The sequence below is a fragment of the Lagenorhynchus albirostris genome, chromosome 6 (genome assembly GCF_949774975.1).
Source record: "Lagenorhynchus albirostris chromosome 6, mLagAlb1.1, whole genome shotgun sequence".
In the NCBI taxonomy this organism is placed as follows: domain Eukaryota; kingdom Metazoa; phylum Chordata; class Mammalia; order Artiodactyla; family Delphinidae; genus Lagenorhynchus; species Lagenorhynchus albirostris.
In genome coordinates this window covers 350,736-370,096 of record NC_083100.1, presented here as the reverse complement: position 1 = coordinate 370,096, position 19,361 = coordinate 350,736, and the positions used below count along the sequence as shown (strand labels likewise).

The window sequence follows — 19,361 nt, the reverse complement described above, 5'->3', positions numbered from 1 at the left end:
CAGAGGCCTGCGTCATGGGGAGGGCCCTACCGTCTGTGGATGCACTCGGGCCCGTGTGCCTCGCCCCAGCGCGAGGTGCGAGGACGGAAGCGGTGGCGCCGGCCGGAGGGCAGGAGGGCCAGCGCAGAGCGGCGCAGGCCTCGGGGCTGAGCGGGGCGGCCCCTCCTCTCCCTAACAGCGCCACGCTGCAGGCCGGGCCGCTGGCTGCGTGGGCCTCTGTTTACGGGGCACCCCTGCCCCCCACCGCCTGAGAACCTTCCTGTCTGGGCTCCGTGTCACGGGATTGGTGATGACGGGAAAGAAACTGAGCGCCATTCTACTTCGTTGTCCAGACTTTTTACCACCCTCCTTTGTTAGCTGCCAACAAGCAGAGCGTCAGAGCACAGGGAAGGGCACTGCGTTCGTGTCAGTGCGGAGCCAGCGAAGCCTGTGGGGGGTGACCCTGGGGAGACACCTGCTCCCAGGAGGCCCCTGGGAGGACAGAGCCCGCAAGAGTGGCTGTCTTGGGGCTGGCGGTTCTTGGACACCCGTGCCCACAGGCTTTTCTTTTCCTTCCAGAACCAGCTCTCGGGATACCTGCTGAGGAAGTTCAAGAACAGTAGCGGCTGGCAGAAGCTGTGGGTGGTCTTCACCAATTTCTGTTTGTTCTTCTACAAAACTCACCAGGTAGGGGTGCTTAACCGAGCCCGAGGGGGGCTCTGCCCTTGGCACTGCAGGACCGCCAGGCTCGCCCACTGCGCCCTCACAGAACCCCCTCGGTTCTGAACAAGCCTGGCCCCGCCGCTGCTGCCGTGTGGGGAGAGGCGGGGGGGCTGGGCGCCTGGCGAGCGCGTGCCCTGCTGCCTTCCAGGATGACTGCCCCCTGGCCAGCCTCCCGCTGCTGGGCTACAGCGTGAGCCTCCCCGGGGAGGCCGACGGCATCCACAAGGAGCACGTCTTCAAGCTCCAGTTCAAGTCCCACGTCTACTTCTTCCGGGCTGAGAGCAAATACACGCTAGGGAGGTAATTTCGCGGGGGGCTGCCAGGGCCCCCCGTATCTCCTCGGCTCTCCCTCTTCCACTGAGGACACCAGAGGTGGGTTTTCTGGGTCCTAGAAAGGAAGGACTGAGCACTGCTTCCAGGCTTTTAACTGGCCCATGCTGAGTCCCATGCCCTCCTTATTTGGGGTCACTCTTGGGAAGACAGTTGAGCGCAAGCCCACTGGTCTGATGGTCAGAGCACGCCCGCTTCCCAATCTGCTGTGGGCGGGGGACGGGTCCCGGTCCTGACGGTCCCGAAACCTCTTCTCAGGTGGATGGAGGTGATCAAGAGCGCCAGCACCTCACCAGGGAGGGCCGGGACCTCCGAGGAGGAGGCGTGAAGCCCACCCTGCCCGGCTGAGGACACACCCGAGCAAGCAGAGCAGCATGTGCCCATGACTGCACGTCCCGTGTCCCCCCTCCAGACTGGCAGTGGATGGGCCTCACTCACAGGGACACCTGGGAGGGGCACAGTCCCCTCAAGACCCAGTCACTCCCTTGGTCCCGTGGGGCAGCGGGACGAACACACATGTGCGTGGAAATGGGCCCGGCTCCATGCACTGCCGAGGCTGGTGCCCACCTGCCCTCTCTGCGCCTCCAGAGCAGGACCCTGCCCTTCAGGCTGGGTGAAACGGGGGGTGGGACAGGGCCCCTGGGTCACAGCCACATGGAAGTCCAGCAGAAACCACTCTGCCGCCCACCCCACAGACCTCTGCAAAGTGGAAAGCAAAGTCCCCGTAATTTATCAGCCCCCAGGAGGTGTGCTGTGCTAACCTGCGTGTGGTTAAAAATAAAGGGCATCTCCTGTATGCCTGCGTGCTGCCCCTCTCCTTCCAGTGGGCACACGTGGTCCCTGCGAGCTGTAACGAGCTCAGAGGCCTGGAGCGCAGGCTGTGGACCCGCCCGGCCACCACCACCATGTCTCCAAGTCAGGTCTTTATTGAAAGTGGCAGGAACTTCTCAACGTTCTATGAAAACCAACTCCTTACCCTCAGGCTATTTAGGGAAGCAAGGAAGTTCGATTTTTCTTAAAAAACAACATTCTGGCTGACAAGTACTTATGAGAAGACACGGTACCTGATCCAACACCACAAGGCAAATCTACAACCTCCAAGGGCCATCGGGCCGGGTGGGGAGGAGGCATATCTGCCCCTCAGTCTGGGTGGCCGCACTGCCCGGGAGCCCACAGAGGGGACGGCCAGGCGCCGCTCTGCTGCCGAGTGTGGCCGTGGCCTGGCCACGAGGGGGGCGTGGCAACGGGGCGGCCCTCTGCTCGGGGCTGGGGGCGTGGCCCGGCAGGGAGGCCGGCGGCCCCGACAGCACACGGGGTTTCCAGTCAGCGCGGTCCTCGACAAGGCAGCTCGAGACGAAGACCCCTCTCTCCCCTGTGTGCGAACCGCAGCGGCTTCAGCGGGCTGACGTCAGGTGGTTTCTGCTGTGTGAAAACCTGCGGACCCGAGGCCCCGTCACTGCTGCCGCCGCCCGGCAGTGCCGGCCGGGGTGGGGTCTCCGGGACACCGAGCGAAGCCGCTGCGGCCCCGTCCTGCCGCCTCCTGTCCCAAGGGCGAGCACCCAAAGCGCGTCCTGGGCCTCCCCCCCTGCCCCAGCACCCTCACCTCTGCACGCGCTCCACCAGCTGAGCCATCAGCTTGTCCGAGATGCCGGGGCAGGACTCCTCAGCCAGGCTGAAGGCGTTCTCCAGCTCCTCCAGCGCCCCCAGGCCCCCGCCGCTCTGCCTGTGCTTCTCTTTGAGCTGCAGAGAGACCCTCGTGCGCCTGGTCAGAGGCTCAGGCTGGTGGCCTGCTCCCCTCGCCTGTGACTCGCAGCGTGGTCCCTCCACACAGAGCTGGGACAGCAGGTCCCCGGAACGCCTGCGGGCGGGGCTCCCAAGAAAGGCAGTGGCCGCCCCACCCCCCGCCTGCCCCTGCAGCACCCGCGTCCTCAGGCCTTGGCTCTCCAATCACGTGGCTTCCCCCTGACCAGGGTCCTAGAAGCCCACAGCTCAGGTCCGCCAAGTGAGAGGACACAGCCAGACCCGCCGGCCCGACCTTCGGGACCAGGCGCCACCAGCACCGCGGGGCTGTGAGGACCCAAAGGAGAGAGATGCCCTCCCTGCAACTGGCCTGGCAGGGAGGGGCTGGAGACTGGTCAGCCCGTCCCCACCACGCCCGACACTACAGAAACAGGGGTGCACACCTTCCAGGACACCCCCCCAGCAGCCGACTTCAGGCAGGCCCAGCCCACAGCGTCAGCACCCTAAGGGGGCCCCAGCCAACCTAGGTGGGGCTCCACCTCCCCACCCACCTCCCTACCCAGACACACCAGCCCACGGCCCAGCCCACGGCCCACCCCTCGCAGCTGGGACGCGAATGAACACACACGCGCGCGCGCGCACGCGCGCACACACCACGCAGCCCCAGAGCTGCCGGCCCCGCCCCGTGGCAGCCTTGCTCAGGCTTCTGATCCAGCTGTGCACGCTGAGCCCCAAGAGCTCCTGCCGCACAGCCCCAGGTGCCCGCACAACCAGGGGCAGTCCCCCCAATCCCGTTCCCCCCACTCCAGGCATTCCAGGCCCCTGGAGGTGGCAGCGTGCCTGCCTGCATCCTGACGCCCCTGCCCCGTGCCCGCACCCCACCCTCCGGGGAAAGGCTCTGCTGCCGCCACGCTCAACATCCCCTCCTCCTCCCCCGAGCTCCAGGTGCCAGCGACACCCTGGGTGTGAACCTGACCTGACCACAACCCACTGCCGGCTGACTTATGCTCCTGGGGATGCTACCGACTGCCCATGAGCAGGTGACACAGACACCAGGTCACGTGACCACTGGGGAGTTGTCCTTAAGGGCTCCCTGCCCAGGGCCTGACACCCAACACCAAGATCTAAATCTCCCGGCCTCTCTCTAGACAAGAGAGTCACCCCGTGTTTCTGGTTCAAGACAAAAAGTCCTAAGACAGTAATTCACGATCAAAGCTGCCCTGAGACCCCAGAGAACCCTGGCAGGCTTGGGAACTTAAGGGTCACCTTAGGCCAGCTTGCCCCAGCCATCCCTGGCCCTTCCACTCAGAAGGCCGGGTCCACAGGTCCACCCTCGTGGGCTTTACGGGACCCAGAAAGCCTGCGCACCGGCAGGCTGGCCAGCGTACCTTGCTGTGGCCCTGCGGGGGCAGCATCTCTGAAGAACAGCAATACAGCCCCTGCCCCCCAGGCCCCCCGGCCCGGCCCTCACCTCTCCAAAGACGGGTCGGACCAGCGTGGACAGGCACTGGGACCTCGGCTGCCTCTTGACAGGCTCCGCTGACTGCAAACACAAAGCGCGGAGGGGTGAGCAGGGCAGCGAACTCAGGCGCCCCGTTTCCGGTCTCCTGGAAACCCGCCCTGGGGAGCACACGTGCCCAGGAGACGTGCCCCCCCACAGCCCTCCCCTCAGTCAGCTCTGAACAGGCCTCCACCCCCCTGGCGTGGGCGCGGGGACAGCCAGACCTTCTGGGAGCCATGCAGGGCCGTCCCCTTGTGCAGCTTGCCGTGCGGGCTCGGCCGGATGGTGGGGGGGAACGTCCAGACGGGGCCCTGCTCTCCGTCCTCAGGGTCTCCGTCGCTGAAGGGGAGGAGGAAGAGTCACAAGGGCCGCGAAGCGCACCTGGCCTCACAGCCCTGAATGCTGGGCCCGCGACACCAGGAACAAGCACCCAATTCCTACCCCCGAGCAGGGACCCCGCCCCTGTGCCCACCGAAGCCCCACAGGACGAGCGGGGCCCCTACATGTCGGAGTCCTCGGAGCTTGACTCCTCGCCGTGGCCCTCTGACTTCCAGCGCTTGTAGCGGTCGATGAGCTCAGTGAGGAAGGAGGTCTTCTTGGTGTAGCGCGTGATGAACTTGTGCTTCAGGAGCTCCTTGGCGGCGGGCCGCTGCCGGGCACGGGCACGGGTTACCTGGCGCCGGGCAGCCAAGCTCCGCCCTTCGAGCTCCGGGGGCTCAGGCGCAAAACAGCCTGGGCCGAGCCCTGGGCCTCAGCCTTGCTGCTCCCGGGGGCTCGGTGAGGGGCCTCCGGGTGGGAAGGGGCAACAGGGAGGCTGGGGGGTGCTGCACGCCGTCCTTGCCAGGGGGGAGCCCTCTGGAGCTTCCCCAGACCCGCCGGGGGTTGCAGCGGAGCCCACCCTGGACCAAGAGAGGCTGGGGCGAGGGGGCACCTGGCACAGGGGAGGGGCCTCAGGCCCCATCGCCTCCCAGCTCCCAACACAGACCCCCCCCAACACACACACCCCCCCACACCCCCTGGGGCCTGGTTCCGGCGCGGCCAGAACCCGCCCAGCCATGCAAGCTGGCACCTGCTGGAGCGGGGGGCCTGGAGGTGCTTACGAATCGGGGGTCCTTGTTGAGGCACGCCTCCACGAACTCCCTGAAGGGCTTGCTGTGGCGGCCCTCCAGCGTGGGTGGGCTGTTCTTGGGGATCAGGAACAAGACGCGCATGGGGTGGAGGTCGGAGTTGGGGGGCTCGCCCTTGGCCAGCTCGATGGCCGTGATCCCCAGCGACCAGATGTCAGCCTGGACGGAAAGCCACACGGGGCCACTGCAGCCGGGGCACCTTGAGCGCCCCCGCCCGCGACCCTGCCCCCCCCCGCCGCGCCCACCTTGAAGTCATAGGCCGACTGCTTGATGACCTCGGGCGCCATCCAGAAGGGGGTGCCCACAAACGTGTTCCTCTTGATCTGCGTGTCCGTGAGCTGCCCTGCCACCCCGAAGTCTGCCAGCTTCACGTCACCCTGCTCTGAGAGCAGCACGTTGGCAGCTGCCCGACACAGGACAGCGGGGCGTCACCCTCCGCGCCACGAGGGCTCCCGCCCGCACGCAGCTGCCCGAGGAAGCGCCTCCCTCCCGGCGTCCGCCCGACGACCTGACCAGGGCCCCAGGGCACTGCCAGCAGGTGAGGGGCACAGCCACGTGCTCCCCCCAGGCCAGCCTCCAGGGCCCTCGTGGTGGTCGCCTCTTACGAAAAATCCCACAAACAGAGCGACGGCCCTTCCTCCCAAGTCACACAACAGGCGGAGGTGACCCTGACCGTCCCCTCACTCTGCCAGTCACCTCCCGTCAGCCCCTCAGCCAGGTCCCTCCCTGGTGGCCTGGCCACTCGTGTACACCAGCACGGTTGCCCTAACTACACCTCACTCTCAGATCTAAGACCTGAGCGAGAGTCCATGTTTTTGGCCTAAATAGGGTCCCTCCTACGCTACGTGCAGAGCTGCTCTGCCAGCGCACAGGGACACGGTACTCAGAAAGCTCTGTCCGTTACTGGCAGTGTCTTCTGGAAGACAGAGCAAGATGGAACCGCTGGGTTTCCGAGGCCACGGGGAGCGCAGGCTGGGCGCACTGAGCACCGCCAGCCCCGTGCCCCAGAGCCGCCTGCCACCTCACAGCCCCGAGGGACCTTTGATGTCTCGGTGTATCTTGCGCTCCGAGTGCAGGTACTCCAGGCCCTTCAGGATCTCTCGCAGGATGGTGGCGATGTAGGTCTCCTCCAGGGGACCCGGCTTAAGCTGCAGACACAGAGGAGACACTCGGGCCTCCCCTGCAACGCCGGCCCACCCTCCCTTCCCTGCCACCCAGAGCCAGCACCAAGGCCTGAGCTCGACCTCCTCTCTACCGGGCGCAGGGTGACCCTCTGGATGGCGGGGGCTTCCTACTTCTTTACCCACTCTCGAGAGAGGAGTTCCAGATGCCACGTCACGTGAGTGTGGGGGAGGCCCTTTTCTGAGGACAGACACACGCTACCTCCACCTTCGCTGTAAACGTAACAGCTGAGAACGGAGTCCCAGCCACACCCCTGAGCTGTCTGCCTGGGGGAGCTAACCACCCTACCCCCCAGAGGCCTGCAGAGGCCCGGGACCCCTCAGCACCGGCTGGGTCCCAAGGAACATCCGATGTGCCAAGACGGCAAAGGGAGGGAGGTCACGGGAACCCAGGGCCCAAGGACAACCCCCAGACAACTTCAGTCTGGCCCCCGCCCTGCGGGCCACCCACTGCGTGGCCCACACCTCACCAGGTCCAAGGCGGAGCCGCCGCCCAGGTACTCCATGATGATCCACAGCTTCGTGCTCTGGTACCAGAGAAGCGCGCGTCAGCACGGGGCAGCCGACAAGCATGGGACCCCGACACACGCCCCCACCGGGGTGACTCAGCCAGGACGCCCACCGGGGACGGGCTGCGGCAGCCCAGCCTGGCTCCCCTCCCACCACGCCCCCGCTGCAGACGCTCTGCAGACAGACCAAGTGCCCGGTCAGCAGCCGAGCCCCCTCCCTCAAAGCCCTCCTGGGAAGGGCTCCAGGCTCCGGCTGCGGGGGTCCCAGAGCTCTCCCAGCAGATGCACCCTTGCCCGGGCAGCGGGCGCAGCCAGGCCACTCCAGAGCCGGCCGACCCCAGAGACCCTGCTCACGCCCTGCCCTCCCAAGGGCTCCCCCTCAGGACGAGGCCAGGCCCCTCTCTGCATGCACGCTTGGCCCTGGGGGCTGTCGCTTCTTGGGGGCCCTCTCCACTGTGAGGCTGGGTCCGTGTTCACCTGTCGGGACCCCTGCCCTTCAGACCAGGCCCACGTGGGAGCAGACCCAGCCTCGGCCTCCCAAGCAGACACGGGGACTGCCGGGGCCGTCCCCGTGCTGGCCACAGGGAACCTGGACGGCTCCCCGGAGGGGCGGGCACGGGCGTGGCTGGCGCAGAGCAAGCCCCCAGCCCGCAGGCACCTTCAGGTAGGAGCCGAAGTAGCGCGTGATGTAGGGGCTGTCGCACTGGCTGAGCACCGTGATCTCCTGCTGGATGTCCTCGATCTCGTCCTCAGCCTCCTCCAGGTCGATGATCTTGATGGCAACCACCTCCTTGGTGCGGTTGTCGATGCCCTTGTACACCTCCCCAAACGAGCCCTTGCCGATGCGGTCGAGCTTGGTGAAGAGCTCCTCGGGGTCCACGCGAGAGTGCTGGGGACAGAGGGCGGGCCGGGCAGCCAGTGACCCCAAGAGCCGCGAAGAGCCAGGGAGTGCCCCCAGATGCTTTCCTCGCTTCCTTTATCACTTTTCGTTCAGAAGATAAAGTTACCCTCCACACAAGGGAAAACGCCCCCAGAAAGCGCGGCGAGACCTGGGCTCTCGCCAAGATACCAGGGCCGTGGGCAGGCAGAGGGGCCACGCAGGTCACCCCGACCTGCCCACACCCCACGCCTGGGGAGGGCCCAGCAAGGCACAGTAACGGGTTAGGAGGGACGAGTCGGTGGAGCACAGGGAGGCAGGGACCGTGAGACGACCCTGGGCGACGCTGTAACCACCCAGGAGCCAGCCTCACGCGCCCTGCCGGCTTCGTGAGAAACAGCCTGTCCACACTGGATCAGTGACTGTAACAGACTCCCCGGGGAAGGGACGAGGGATGTACGGAACTCTCACCGATCTTCCTGTAAACCTAAAACTGCTCTAAAAAATAAAGCCTGTTAATTAAAACAAAAAACAAACCCAGCACACGTTAACCGAGTTCTCCCTGCGCACCTGGAAGCCACACCCGGAAGCCACACCCCTTAGAGAGAGTCCCATTCGAGCCCCCAGATCAGTCCTCACACCAGCGCAGAGCTGAAAACTGACACTTTCTTGGGTGCTTGATCTTGGAGGTTCAAATATACGGAACGCCGTCCCACCCAGTGCTCAAGGCAGAAGCACAAAACCACCCTAACAGGCACTGAGCCGCTGGGGCAGGAGGCGCTCGGCACCTCCTTGTCCCAGCACCTGGACGCTGTGGCAGAGGGGCATCCGCGGTGACAACCCTGCTTTTGTCCCTGACCCTCAGTGCATCCAAGGCGAGACAGCTCCACGTGGGGCTGCGTGCAGGCAGCAGCACCAGAGAGCGGGTGGGGCACCCCTGGCATCGCCCCCACCCCCGCCCCGCGGTCCCCTGGGCTTCTGAGATCACCTCACTCCCGCCACCGACCACGTTCTTAGAGCCTGGAGCGGCCGCACAGGCGCTGCAGCCCCAGGACCCACGTGAGGTTCAACAGCTCTGGGTGGGACCCGTGGAAAGGCTGGCAGGGAGCATAGCATTTAGTCCAGACAGAGGTGAAAAGGGTTTTCCAAGCCCTGCCGGGCCTCAAATCCACCAGGACTCACGTCCCTCCAAACCCCAAGCACCATCACCCAGAGGGCGTCTCGGGGGGCGCCCACCCAAAGCGGCGGCGTCACCACTTGCTCGGCTGCTAAGCGCTGTCCGTGATGGTGCTGAGGGCGGGCCCATCCCAGGGCAGCCGCGCTCACCAGGTCCGGAGGAGACAGCCCTGGGGAGCACAGAGCCCACGTGCACCCCTGGGGTTCACGCCCAGGCAGAGCTCCGTTTGCGGCCCAGCTGGCTTCAGACTGAGATGACGTGTCAACCCCAAGTGGCCAGCGAACTGCCTTCCCAGGAGAGGGCGGCAGGTGACGGGGCCTCGGGGAGGGCTGGGCCAGCGAGCCTGGGACACAGCCCCCTTTCGCCTGCCCCTCCGCCCGTGCCCCTCGGCTCAGCCAGCCCAGGAGGGCCTCTCGCACCTCTGGGGGCCGGTCCAGCAAACCACTCACCCGCAGCCAGCCCCAGCCCCAGCCCCAGCCCGAGCCAGGGCTGGCACGGCCCCGGGGACGCCTCCGGTCCCGCCAGCGCTCCTTCTGCGGTGGTCTCAGAGAAGACCCAGGGGAGGTGGACCGAGGCCCGGCAGCACTCATGGGCACCGCTGTCCCTCCAGCTCTCGGGCCTCTGCCAGCGACACACGCTCCCCGCCTTCTCCACGCGGGGCAGGGCTGGGGCTGGTCCCCCGCAGCGGCCTGACCAGGGATACCCCAGGCAGGGTGCCCAGCCCTCCACGGCCCCAAAGTGGGAGACAGGGCAGACCCCTAACCAGATTCCAGGCTCTGCAGGGAAGCAGGGAGCCCCGGCCCCAACTCTCACACTCTTTGGGTCCCCACCGCTACAGGCCAGTCCCCTGAGCAGACAGCGTGACAGGAAGGCTCCTGGCCGTGACCCCAACCCTACAGGCACATCACAGACACAACCTGCTCACAGCCCTGCCAGCGGAAGGAGAGACAAGTGCTCCGGGGCCTGGGTCTCAGGCCGCCCTTCCTGGCAACACGCGTGGTCTGGACAATCGCTCAGGCTGCTCGCTGGGCCCAGACCCTGGTTCTCTGAATCAGCCCTGGGGCTGCCACGTCTGCAGCTGTCACTCAGCGCTGTGTCTGTATGTATGTCCGCTTAGCGATACGTCTGCCATAAGCGCCACCCTCCAAGATGAGGGGTGCCCAACGGCCCCCACCACCCCACGAAGGGTGGCAGCCAATGTGCACGCGGTGCTGCCTGCAGCCATCCAGAGCCTGTAGGCAGGGCAGGAACCAGCTAGGCAGGGGCCTGACATGCAGGGCTCCCCCATGCCTGTGGAGGAGCACACCCACGGCCCCATGCAGGGGCCGCCTCGAAGGGCCACAGTGACAACCGTCTCAAGAGAAAACAACGTCCTGTCAGGCTTCCTGCCACCGACAAAGACCAAGTCTCTCCACCCCTAAAAGGACAAAAGGGGCTTCCTTCCTTTGGGGTCTCTTCCTCAGCTCCTCTGGGCCTGCGCTCCCTTCCCCGGGCGTGTGATCCGGAGGCCCAGACCACACTCCAAGCACCATCAGCACACAGGTATGGGGGGGCTCATAGCTCCCATTTCTCATTCTGGGACCCACGGGAGCCACTCCTATAGCTCTTTATAAAAATAAACTCGAGCCAGACTTCCCTCCCAGCATCTGAGTCATGTAATTTAAGACACAAGATGTCACTGATGAACGAAAACCCACCAGCTCACGTCCGCGTCAGCGAGCAGGCCCTGGGGCCCGTCTGCAGCCACAGCCGGTCCAGGATGCCCTGCCCAGCACCTGTGTGAGGCGCTCCAGGTTCCTCCAAGGAGCCCAGCTGGGCCTGGAGCTGACCCTGACCCCAGCCCCGCCGCCCACACACAGACACACGCCTCCTGTTCCTCCCGAGCACCCATCCTCAGACTCAGCCCACGGAAGTTCTCTTTAAGAGCAGCTCCCAACACCTCACAGCGCTCAGCCTAAACCACGCTGGAGCCGACAAGATGAGGAGAACAAGACCCAACAGCTAGGACGCAGGGACACCCAACTGCCAGGTGGCTCACCTCACATCAGCTTCGGGTCACACTCGATTTGAACTAACAAAAGAGGGGGAAACGTATGGCCCAGAAGCCCAGAGCTGGCTGCCCCGACGCTCTTATCCAGAGCCACCCAGCCTCAGGGCACACTGTGGAGGGTCCCCAGTGCAAAGCCAGACGCCTCAAAGTGGCCGTCGGGAATTATGAGAACCAATCAACCAAAAAAGAAAGGCAGTGGGCGCTTTCCAGGCAGGCACCTCCAGCCCGGGGGCAGCCCTTTCCAGCCCCCTTGAGAGAAACAGGCACACACGTGTCCTCGGCTTTCCCTGCACACCGACTCTCCCAACAGCTGCTAAATCCCATTCTCAGCCCCTCTCGTCCCCCCCCCCAGCCCCTACCCAGGCCGAAGCTCCATGTGGACCCCGACCTTCCACATGCCTCCAGATGCGCAGACCCAGGTTCCTGCGGGCCGGCCCGGTTCCCAAGATACGTCTCTGCACGCCCTCCACTGACCCTGCACTGTGGCTCTACGCTGACAGACTTGGAGACTCCTGCCCCACAGAACGCTGCAAACCAGCCAACCGGAGTCGGCCCTGCACCCACCAAGCCTGAGTACCGCAAGACTGCTCCCCGCTTTGCGCACGGCTGTGCATCACAGGGCTCCCCACGAGCTCCTCCCTTCAACCCACACACGCCTTAGCAGGGGCTGCTCTTCGGAAACGCCAGGACGACTTTCAACAGACAGTCCTTGGTGAAGCGCCCTTTCTCAGACCCTGCAGCCAGCGGTCCGTGTCAGGCGCACGTGCACCGACACACACGCCCGCGGTCCAGACGCCCCCCTTACCTGGTTGGCAAATCCCCTGAGGTGAGCCATGTCTGCGCGGCTCTCAGACCATCCGCTGCACCGCCGGGAGGCCCCGAAATCCTGCCTGGAGGCTCTGGAACTCGGCTCACCCGGTTCAGTCAACTGCAGGGAGAGCAGGCCTGCTCGGTGCCCTGTTCCGGGTACACGGGGCTCCCCGCTCCCCTGGGACCCGGCGGCCGCCCCCTCCTCCAACCATCTGGGGACCAGCTGGGGTTGAGGGCGGGCTGGAGTCAGAAGGAAGGGCCATTCCTCCGAAGGATCCCCAGTGCCGCGTTCTCCCCTTCGCCCGGCCCAACCCAATGCCTCCCCGGAGGAGCCATCCAACACCGGGCACTCCTCGAAGCCCCTCACACCTCCGCCCCCGGCCCCCGCCCTTCCTTCAGACCCCGGACCCCCGCCTGGACCCCCGCCCCTAACCCCTCCCCCAGTGCCCTCTCCGCGCCCCACCCCCACCGCCGACCCCGCCCCCGGAGCCCTCCCCCCGCCCCACTCCCCCCGCCGCCCGGCCCCCTCCCCAACCGCCCCAGGGGCGGGCCCGCCCGGCAGCGCGCCCACCTCCGGGGGGCTCCATCCCGGCCTCCCCCGGCCCGCTCCGCAGTGCCCACGAAGGCTCCCACCCGCAGCCTCCGCTCGCCCGGAGATGCCGGGGCCCTCCAGTCCGCGAAGCAGCGACAGTGTCGGCGGCGGCCGGAGAAAGCCCGGCGGCGGCGGCGACGGCGGCGACGGCGAGGGCGCGCGGCGTCGTGGCCCAGCGCGGGGCTCTCTGGGACATCGAGTCCCTCTCTCGCCCTGCGCCGGGGCGCCCGCAGGCGCTGGACTACAAGTCCCGGCAGGCCACGCGGCGAGCAGTGTCGCGGCCCGCAGGCGCGCCGCGGAGCTCTCTGGGACTCCGAGTCCTGCTTCCTGAGAGGCTCGGGCCTACGTCTCCCGGCAGGCCGCGGGCCGGGGCCGGGCCGGGGCGGCCGTGGGGTGGGGCCGCCCCTCCGCCCCGCCCTCCCCCCCCGCCCCGCCCTCCGCCCTCCGCCCTCGCGCTGCCCCTACTCCTTCCCGCACCTGCGAGCACCTGGCCCTAGGCTCCCGTCCTGTCCTGCAGGCCCCGCCCCTTCCAGCATCTCCGGTCGGGGAGGGATGACTGGGTCTGGACGTGCCCGGGAACACTATTCAGCCTGAAAAAGGGAGGCGGTTCTGACACAAGCCACTGCCTGGATGAACCTTGACGACGTGGCGCTAAGTGACATAAGCCAGTCACGGAAGGACAAATACTGTTTGATTCCACGTATGTGAGGTCCCGAGAGTAGCCAGATTCGTAGAGACAGAAAGGTGAAGGGTAACTGCCAGGGTGGGCGTATTTTTCAATGCGGGCAGAGTTTCAGTTTGGGAAGATGAAGAGAGGTCTGGAGGTTGGCTGCACACCTGTGTGAATGTATTTAACGCTGCTGAACTGTACAGTTAAGATGGTACGTTTTATGCGACCTGTATTTTACCACAATTAAAAATAAATAAAATAAAATGAAATAAACCTATCACAAAGGGACAAACACTGTATGACTTCACTTAGATGAGGGGTCAAGAATAGGCCACTTCAGGCTTCCCTGGTGGCGCAGTGGTTGAGAGTCCGCCTGCCGATGCAGGGGACACGGGTTCGTGCCCCGGTCCGGGAAAATCCCACATGCGGCGGAGTGGCTGGGCCCGTGAGCCATGGCCGTTGAGCCTGCGCGTCCGGAGCCTGTGCTCCGCAACGGGAGAAGCCGCAGCACTGAGAGGCCCGCGTACCGCAACAACAACAACAAAAAAGAATGGGCCAATTCAAGAGACAGAAAGTAGAATAGAGATTTCCAGGGGCTGGGGGAGGGGAAAAACAGGGAGATATTACCTAATGGGTACAGAGTTTCTGTTTGGAGTGATGACAAAGTTCCGGAAATAGACAGTGATCATAGTTACACAACATGGTGAATTTACGAATGTCAGTGAATTGTACAGTTAAAAATGGTTAAAATGAAAAAAAAGGTTAAAATGATACATTTTATGTTCTTCATATTTTAGTACAAATTTTAAAAGAGCAATGATAAATTGGATTTCATCAAAATTTTTGAATTTTGCTTTCAGAAAGACATTATTAAGAGAATGAAAAGACAAGCCATAGACTGGAAAAAAAACTTGCAAATCACATATCCAACTGTATGTACTGAGAATATATAAAGAGCTCTCAAAAATCAACAGTTAAAAAACAAACAACCCAATAAGAAAAAATCGAGAATAGACTTCAACAGACACTTCCCCACAGAGGACACATGGATGGCAAATAGCACGTGAACAGATGCTCAACATCATTAGCTCTCAGGGAAATACAAATTAAGCCCATAATGAGATACTAACTACTCACATATTACAATGGCTAAAATAAAAAACACTGACAATACCAAGTGCTGACAAAGATAGGGTGATGAACTATCCTGGTTTCCTAGGGGTTTCCTGGTTCCAGCACTGAAAGTCCCCTGTCCCAGGAAACCTGGCAAAGCAGGATGGTCGGTCACTCAGGGTGAAGATGCAAGCTGGGACATAGGCCGTCGCTGCTGAGAAGGCAGAATGGTGCAGCCACTCTGACAACAGCTTGGCAGCTTCTTAGAAAGTCAACCTGGGGCTTCCCTGGTGGCACAGTGGTTAAGAATCCGCCTGCCAGTGCAGGGGACGCGGGTTCCAGCCCTGGTCTGGGAAGATCCCACATGCCGCACAGCAACTAAGCCCGTGCGCCACAACTACTGAGCCTGAGCTCTGGAGCCCGGGAGCCACAACTACTGAACCCACGCGCCACCACTACTGAAGCCCATGCACCTAGAGCCCGTGCTCCGCAACAAGAGAAGCCACCGCAATGAGAAGCCTGCACACCGCAACGAAGAGTAGCCCCCGCTCACCGCAACTAGAGAAAAGCCCACGCCCAGCAACAAAGACCAAATGCAGCCAAAAATAAAAAAGTTTATTACTTAAAAAAAAAAAAAGTCGACCAGACACTTTACATAATGACCCAGCATTGCCGTTCCTGGGTACTTACCCTGGGGAAATGAAAACCTACCTTTACACAAAAACCTGTACATAGTGAGGTGGATGGACCTAGAGTCTGTCATATAGAGTGAAGTAAGTCAGAAAGAGAAAAACAAATACCATATGCTAACACATATATATGGAATCAAAGGCAAAAAAAAAAAAATGTTATGAAGAACCTAGGAGCAGGATGGGAATAAAGACACAGACCTACTAGAGAATGGACTTGAGGATATGGGGAGGGGGAAGGGTAAGCTGTGACAAAGTGAGAGGCATGGACATATATACACTACCAAACGTAAAATAGATGGCTAGTGGGAAGCAGCCGCATAGCACAGGGAGATCAGCTCAGTGCTTTGTGACCGCCTGGAGGGGTGGGATAGGGAGGGTGGGAGGGAGGGAGACGCAAGAGGGAAGAGATATGGGAACATATGTATATGTATAACTGATTCACTTTGTTATAAAGCAGAAACTAACACACCATTGTAAAGCAGTTATACCCCAATAAAGATGTTAAAAATTAAATTAAAAAAAAACCCAAAAAACCTGTACATAAATGTCTACAGCGTGTCTATTCATAATCGCCCCAAACTGGAAACAACCCAGATGGCTTTCAACGGGGTGAGTGCATAGACCGTGGTCCATCCCCACCACGGAGCACCACTGAGCAATAAAAAGGAACAAAGCACTGATACTTCTGCAACTTGAGGGGCCATAAATGTATCATGTGAGAGAAGGAAGCCAGTCGCCAAAGGCTGCGTACGTGGTACAGGGCTCCGTTTAAGTGACATGGGCACAAGGACGCAACACCAGGGAAGGAGAACCGAGCGGTGGCTTCCAGGGCCTGGGGTGCAGCCTCGCCTACAGTGGAGCAGCGGGAGGGGGCTTCCGGGCCATGGGACTGTGTTGGAGATTACGCAAATCCATACAGGCAGTAAAACTCATAGAACTATACACTAAAAAAGGCCATGTTGGGCTTCCCTGGTGGCGCAGTGGTTGAGAGTCTGCCTGCCAATGCAGGGGACACGGGTTTGTGCCCCGGTCCGGGAAGATCCCACATGCCACGGAGCGGCTAGGCCCGTGAGCCATGGCCGCTGAGCCTGTGCGTCCGGAGCCTGTGCTCCGCAACGGGAGAGGCCACAACAGTGAGAGGCCCGCGTACCACCAAAAAAAAAAAAAAAAAAAAAAAAAAAAAAGGCCATGTTACTGTATTTTTTTTTACAAATAATTTTTTTTACATTGACAATAATTCCTTAATATCAAATGTAGAGCCAGTGTTCAAATTTCATATATATGTGCATGTGTATATATGTGGTTTCAGATGTGTGACTACACACAGTTTGTTCAAATCAAGATCCAGTAAGGCCCACACGTTATGATCCGTCTTGTCTCTTTTTCCCTTCGCCATTTAGGTGCTGAAGAAATCTGGCCACTTGTTCTGTGGAGGGGCCCAGGCTGCACTTTGCTGATCGCCCCCCCATCTCACCTGCTCCTGTCTCCTCCTGGGACTTCACAGGTGGACTCCAGGCCCCATGGCTTCTTGTGAGGAGGTGCAGGTCACCTTTATCAGACACCACACACACCCCAAAGGGGGAGGACAGAGCATGTCCCCTTGGAAAGTCCTGGGGCCCGGGGGGCTGAGGACACCCCAGCGGGTGCCCAGCCCATTCTCACCACCCAGGCGAGCCCCGCCCACAGCTGAGTGGCACTGCCCTGAGGCTGTGCAGAAGTGGGGCTGGGGGAGGGTGCAGCCCCCCAGGAACCTCCTCATGAGGGGCCCTGAGAAACTGAGAGAAGGGGAAGGTTTGGAGACAGAGGGAGCGAGGCTGCCTCAAAGCCAGGGAGGCCGGGGGCCCAGGACCTGAGATGACCCGGCCAACAGAACCAGCCCCTGCCCCTCCCGAGTGCGGACCTCAGGTGGGAAAAACCACACCTTCAGGGACGGACCAGCGGCCTCCCTGGGCCTGTGCACTTGGCTGTGGGATAACCAGCCTCACGACGGGCCCTTGTCCAGTGCCAGACCTCAGGGGTGTGACCACCCCATGCTCTGGGAAGGGGGTGCTCACGGGGTTCTGTCCCTCGAGGGAACCCCAGCTGGGACTCAGGAATCAGGGCCCCACGGCCTGGGAAGGCCAGGCCTGATCCTGGGGCCGCGCTCCTCCCCTTTGTCCAGCCTCCTCTTCTGCCCAGGAAGCAGATCCACACAGCGATGCAGGCCTGGAAACTGGGGAGGGGCCGGCCCACTGGGGGCTGCCCCCTCAGTCAGTCCAGGGCCCTCGCGCCCTCCTTGCAGCCACCCCACACCTCACTGTCCTGATGCTGCTCCCCTGACAGCAGCCCCCGTGTTCATGGCAGGGCCTCCTGGAGCATCTTCAGTCCTCAGGCAGTTGGTCCAGGATGCGGCCCCCGCTGGAGTATTTCTGAACACCTGGGGGAGAGAGACAGAGGCGGCAAGACAGAGAGAGACAGATACAGAGGGAGGAGAAACGGCTGGACTCGAAGATATGATAGGAATTTCTGTAGTCCAGAAATGGATTGGAATCTGAAAGCGGTGGCCTGGGTCTCAGTCCTGGGATGTCTGTGTTGGGCCTGGAAGCAGGCAGTGCCCCGGCAGCCCAGCCTGGGCAGGGTGGGGCAGGGCCCCAGGGAAGGAGAGCCACGCCGCAGAGACAAGGCTGAAACCCCCAACAGTGCACAGGGGTATGAGGTCGGGGCTCCTGCACCCTTGGGTTTGCTGCCTGGGTGGGGCTGGGAGGAACCGGTGGGCACTCCCTGCTGGGGTCTGCAGGGGAAGCTGAGATGCAGGGCCCAGGGGGAGGCATCGGGAGCCCGAGGGGCCTGAGTCGGTGTCTCCCGGACAGGGGACCCCAGGCAGGGACCCGGGAGAGCCGGCAGCTCTCCCACCACCAGGTGCTGCTGTGGCCTGGGTGCAGCCCTGGCTGGACCCTGGGTCACCATGCCCTCCCCCCAGAGAGTGGTCTCAAGTCACCTCTGGCCGGTCAACTGTGTCAGCCTGGACTTTCCGTATCCCAGCCCTGTGCTCTTCCCCCCTGGAGGGCCACCACCTCGGGGCAGGAAAGGCCGAGCTTCCCCACCTCCCTCCCTCTGCTCGGGAGGTGGCCACGGTGGGAACACTGATCCCGAAGCCGAGTCATCAGTGCTGGGAAACTGGCTCGGAGAAGCCTGGCCCAGGAACAGCTGCGGGAGAGCCCAGAGCCAGGCCGCCCCCGGGACCCCGGAAGAGCAGGAGAGCAGCCTGTGCTTGTTTTCACCCAGGAAAGCTGCCGGGGCACAACAGGGCGAGGCCGCTGGGGCCAGAGGGCCCTGCGGATACCTGTGCCCCCAGCTGGGACCCCCCACCCCCACCCCGCGACACTGGGAGCCACTGCGCCAAGGGAGGCTGGGAAGGTGCTGGAAGACTCCCAGGGCTAGAGCTTGGGCGATGGTGACGGAGGGGGGCTGGGGATTCAGCATCCGCCGGAAACAGAAACACCAAGCGGCTCCCAAGAGCCTGCCCTTAAATTTTCAGGAATTTTGTGAGCGGGGTGTTACCGTCATTAGCAAAAAATTAATTATAAATACTTAGAATGAGTTATGTTAGAAACGCAGCTCTTCCTAACCATTTTGCTCCACTTTTCCGTCTGTGCCTGAGCGCATCAGCACAGGGCAGCCCTCCAGGGCTGTGCTGCACGTCAGCGATGTCACCCCGGGCACGGGCGCGGGGGGGGGGGGTGGTGGTGGTGGTGGTGGTGGTGGTGATTGCACCACGGGAGGGGGCAGACCTACAGCTCAGAGCCCAGCTGGCCCCTCCTGGGCGGTAGGAGTTCAGCCGCCTGGAAGGGGGCGCACAGCTCGCTTGGGTGACGGAAGCGTGTGGCAGAGGCAGAAACAAGGAGTCAAGACGACATCTGGGCACCAGACTCACACCAGTCCGCTCCGACTGCCAGGAGAGACCCACAGCCCCGGAGGCTTAGAGGACAGACATCTATTTCTCACATCTGGAGGCTGGGGGTCCGAGTCAAGGCCAAGGCCAGCAGGGTTGTTTCCTGGGAGAACCCTCTTCTCGGCTTACAGGCGGGCGGCTACCTTTTTGCCATGTCCTCACGTGACGGACAGACAGACAGAGAGCTGGAGCCCTCTGGTGTCTCTTGGAAGGGTGATAATGCCATCGTGGGGACCTCATCTAACCCGAATTACCCTCCAAAGGCCCATCTCCTAACACCACCACATTGGGGTTCAACATATGAATCTGGGGGCGACACCACTCGGTCCATAATGTTCTAGAGGAATATGCTAGAAACA

General features: G+C 62.6%; 2 protein-coding genes across 16 annotated transcripts in view; one reads left to right on the top strand and one right to left on the bottom strand.

The window, feature by feature from the left end:
• FARP2 (FERM, ARH/RhoGEF and pleckstrin domain protein 2) overlaps window positions 1-1,828 on the top strand; it is a 92,999-nt gene extending 91,171 nt beyond the window's left edge. For 9 of the 15 annotated variants that reach the window (XM_060151595.1, XM_060151596.1, XM_060151598.1 and 6 more), the window contains 3 exons: window positions 559-666; window positions 851-1,002; window positions 1,291-1,828. In XM_060151595.1, the coding sequence (XP_060007578.1) occupies window positions 559-666; window positions 851-1,002; window positions 1,291-1,360 (330 nt within the window). In that variant the 3' untranslated portion in view covers window positions 1,361-1,828. Of the gene's footprint in view, window positions 1-558; window positions 667-850; window positions 1,003-1,290 lie in introns of those variants that run through there. The other 6 variants (XR_009540984.1, XR_009540986.1, XR_009540982.1 and 3 more) reach the window with 2 other exon arrangements.
• Window positions 1,829-1,942: 114 nt separating this feature from the next.
• Window positions 1,943-12,725, bottom strand: STK25 (serine/threonine kinase 25). The gene is made up of 12 exons (XM_060151608.1): window positions 12,576-12,725; window positions 12,000-12,122; window positions 7,749-7,979; window positions 7,052-7,108; window positions 6,440-6,548; window positions 5,646-5,803; window positions 5,374-5,559; window positions 4,777-4,922; window positions 4,498-4,612; window positions 4,244-4,315; window positions 2,636-2,772; window positions 1,943-2,466 (listed from the first exon to the last, which is right to left on the bottom strand). Exons 2-12 carry the CDS (start codon window positions 12,027-12,029, stop codon window positions 2,427-2,429), a joined length of 1,281 nt encoding a protein of 426 aa, XP_060007591.1. The 5' UTR covers window positions 12,030-12,122; window positions 12,576-12,725; the 3' UTR covers window positions 1,943-2,426.
• Between the last annotated feature and the right edge of the window lie 6,636 nt (window positions 12,726-19,361).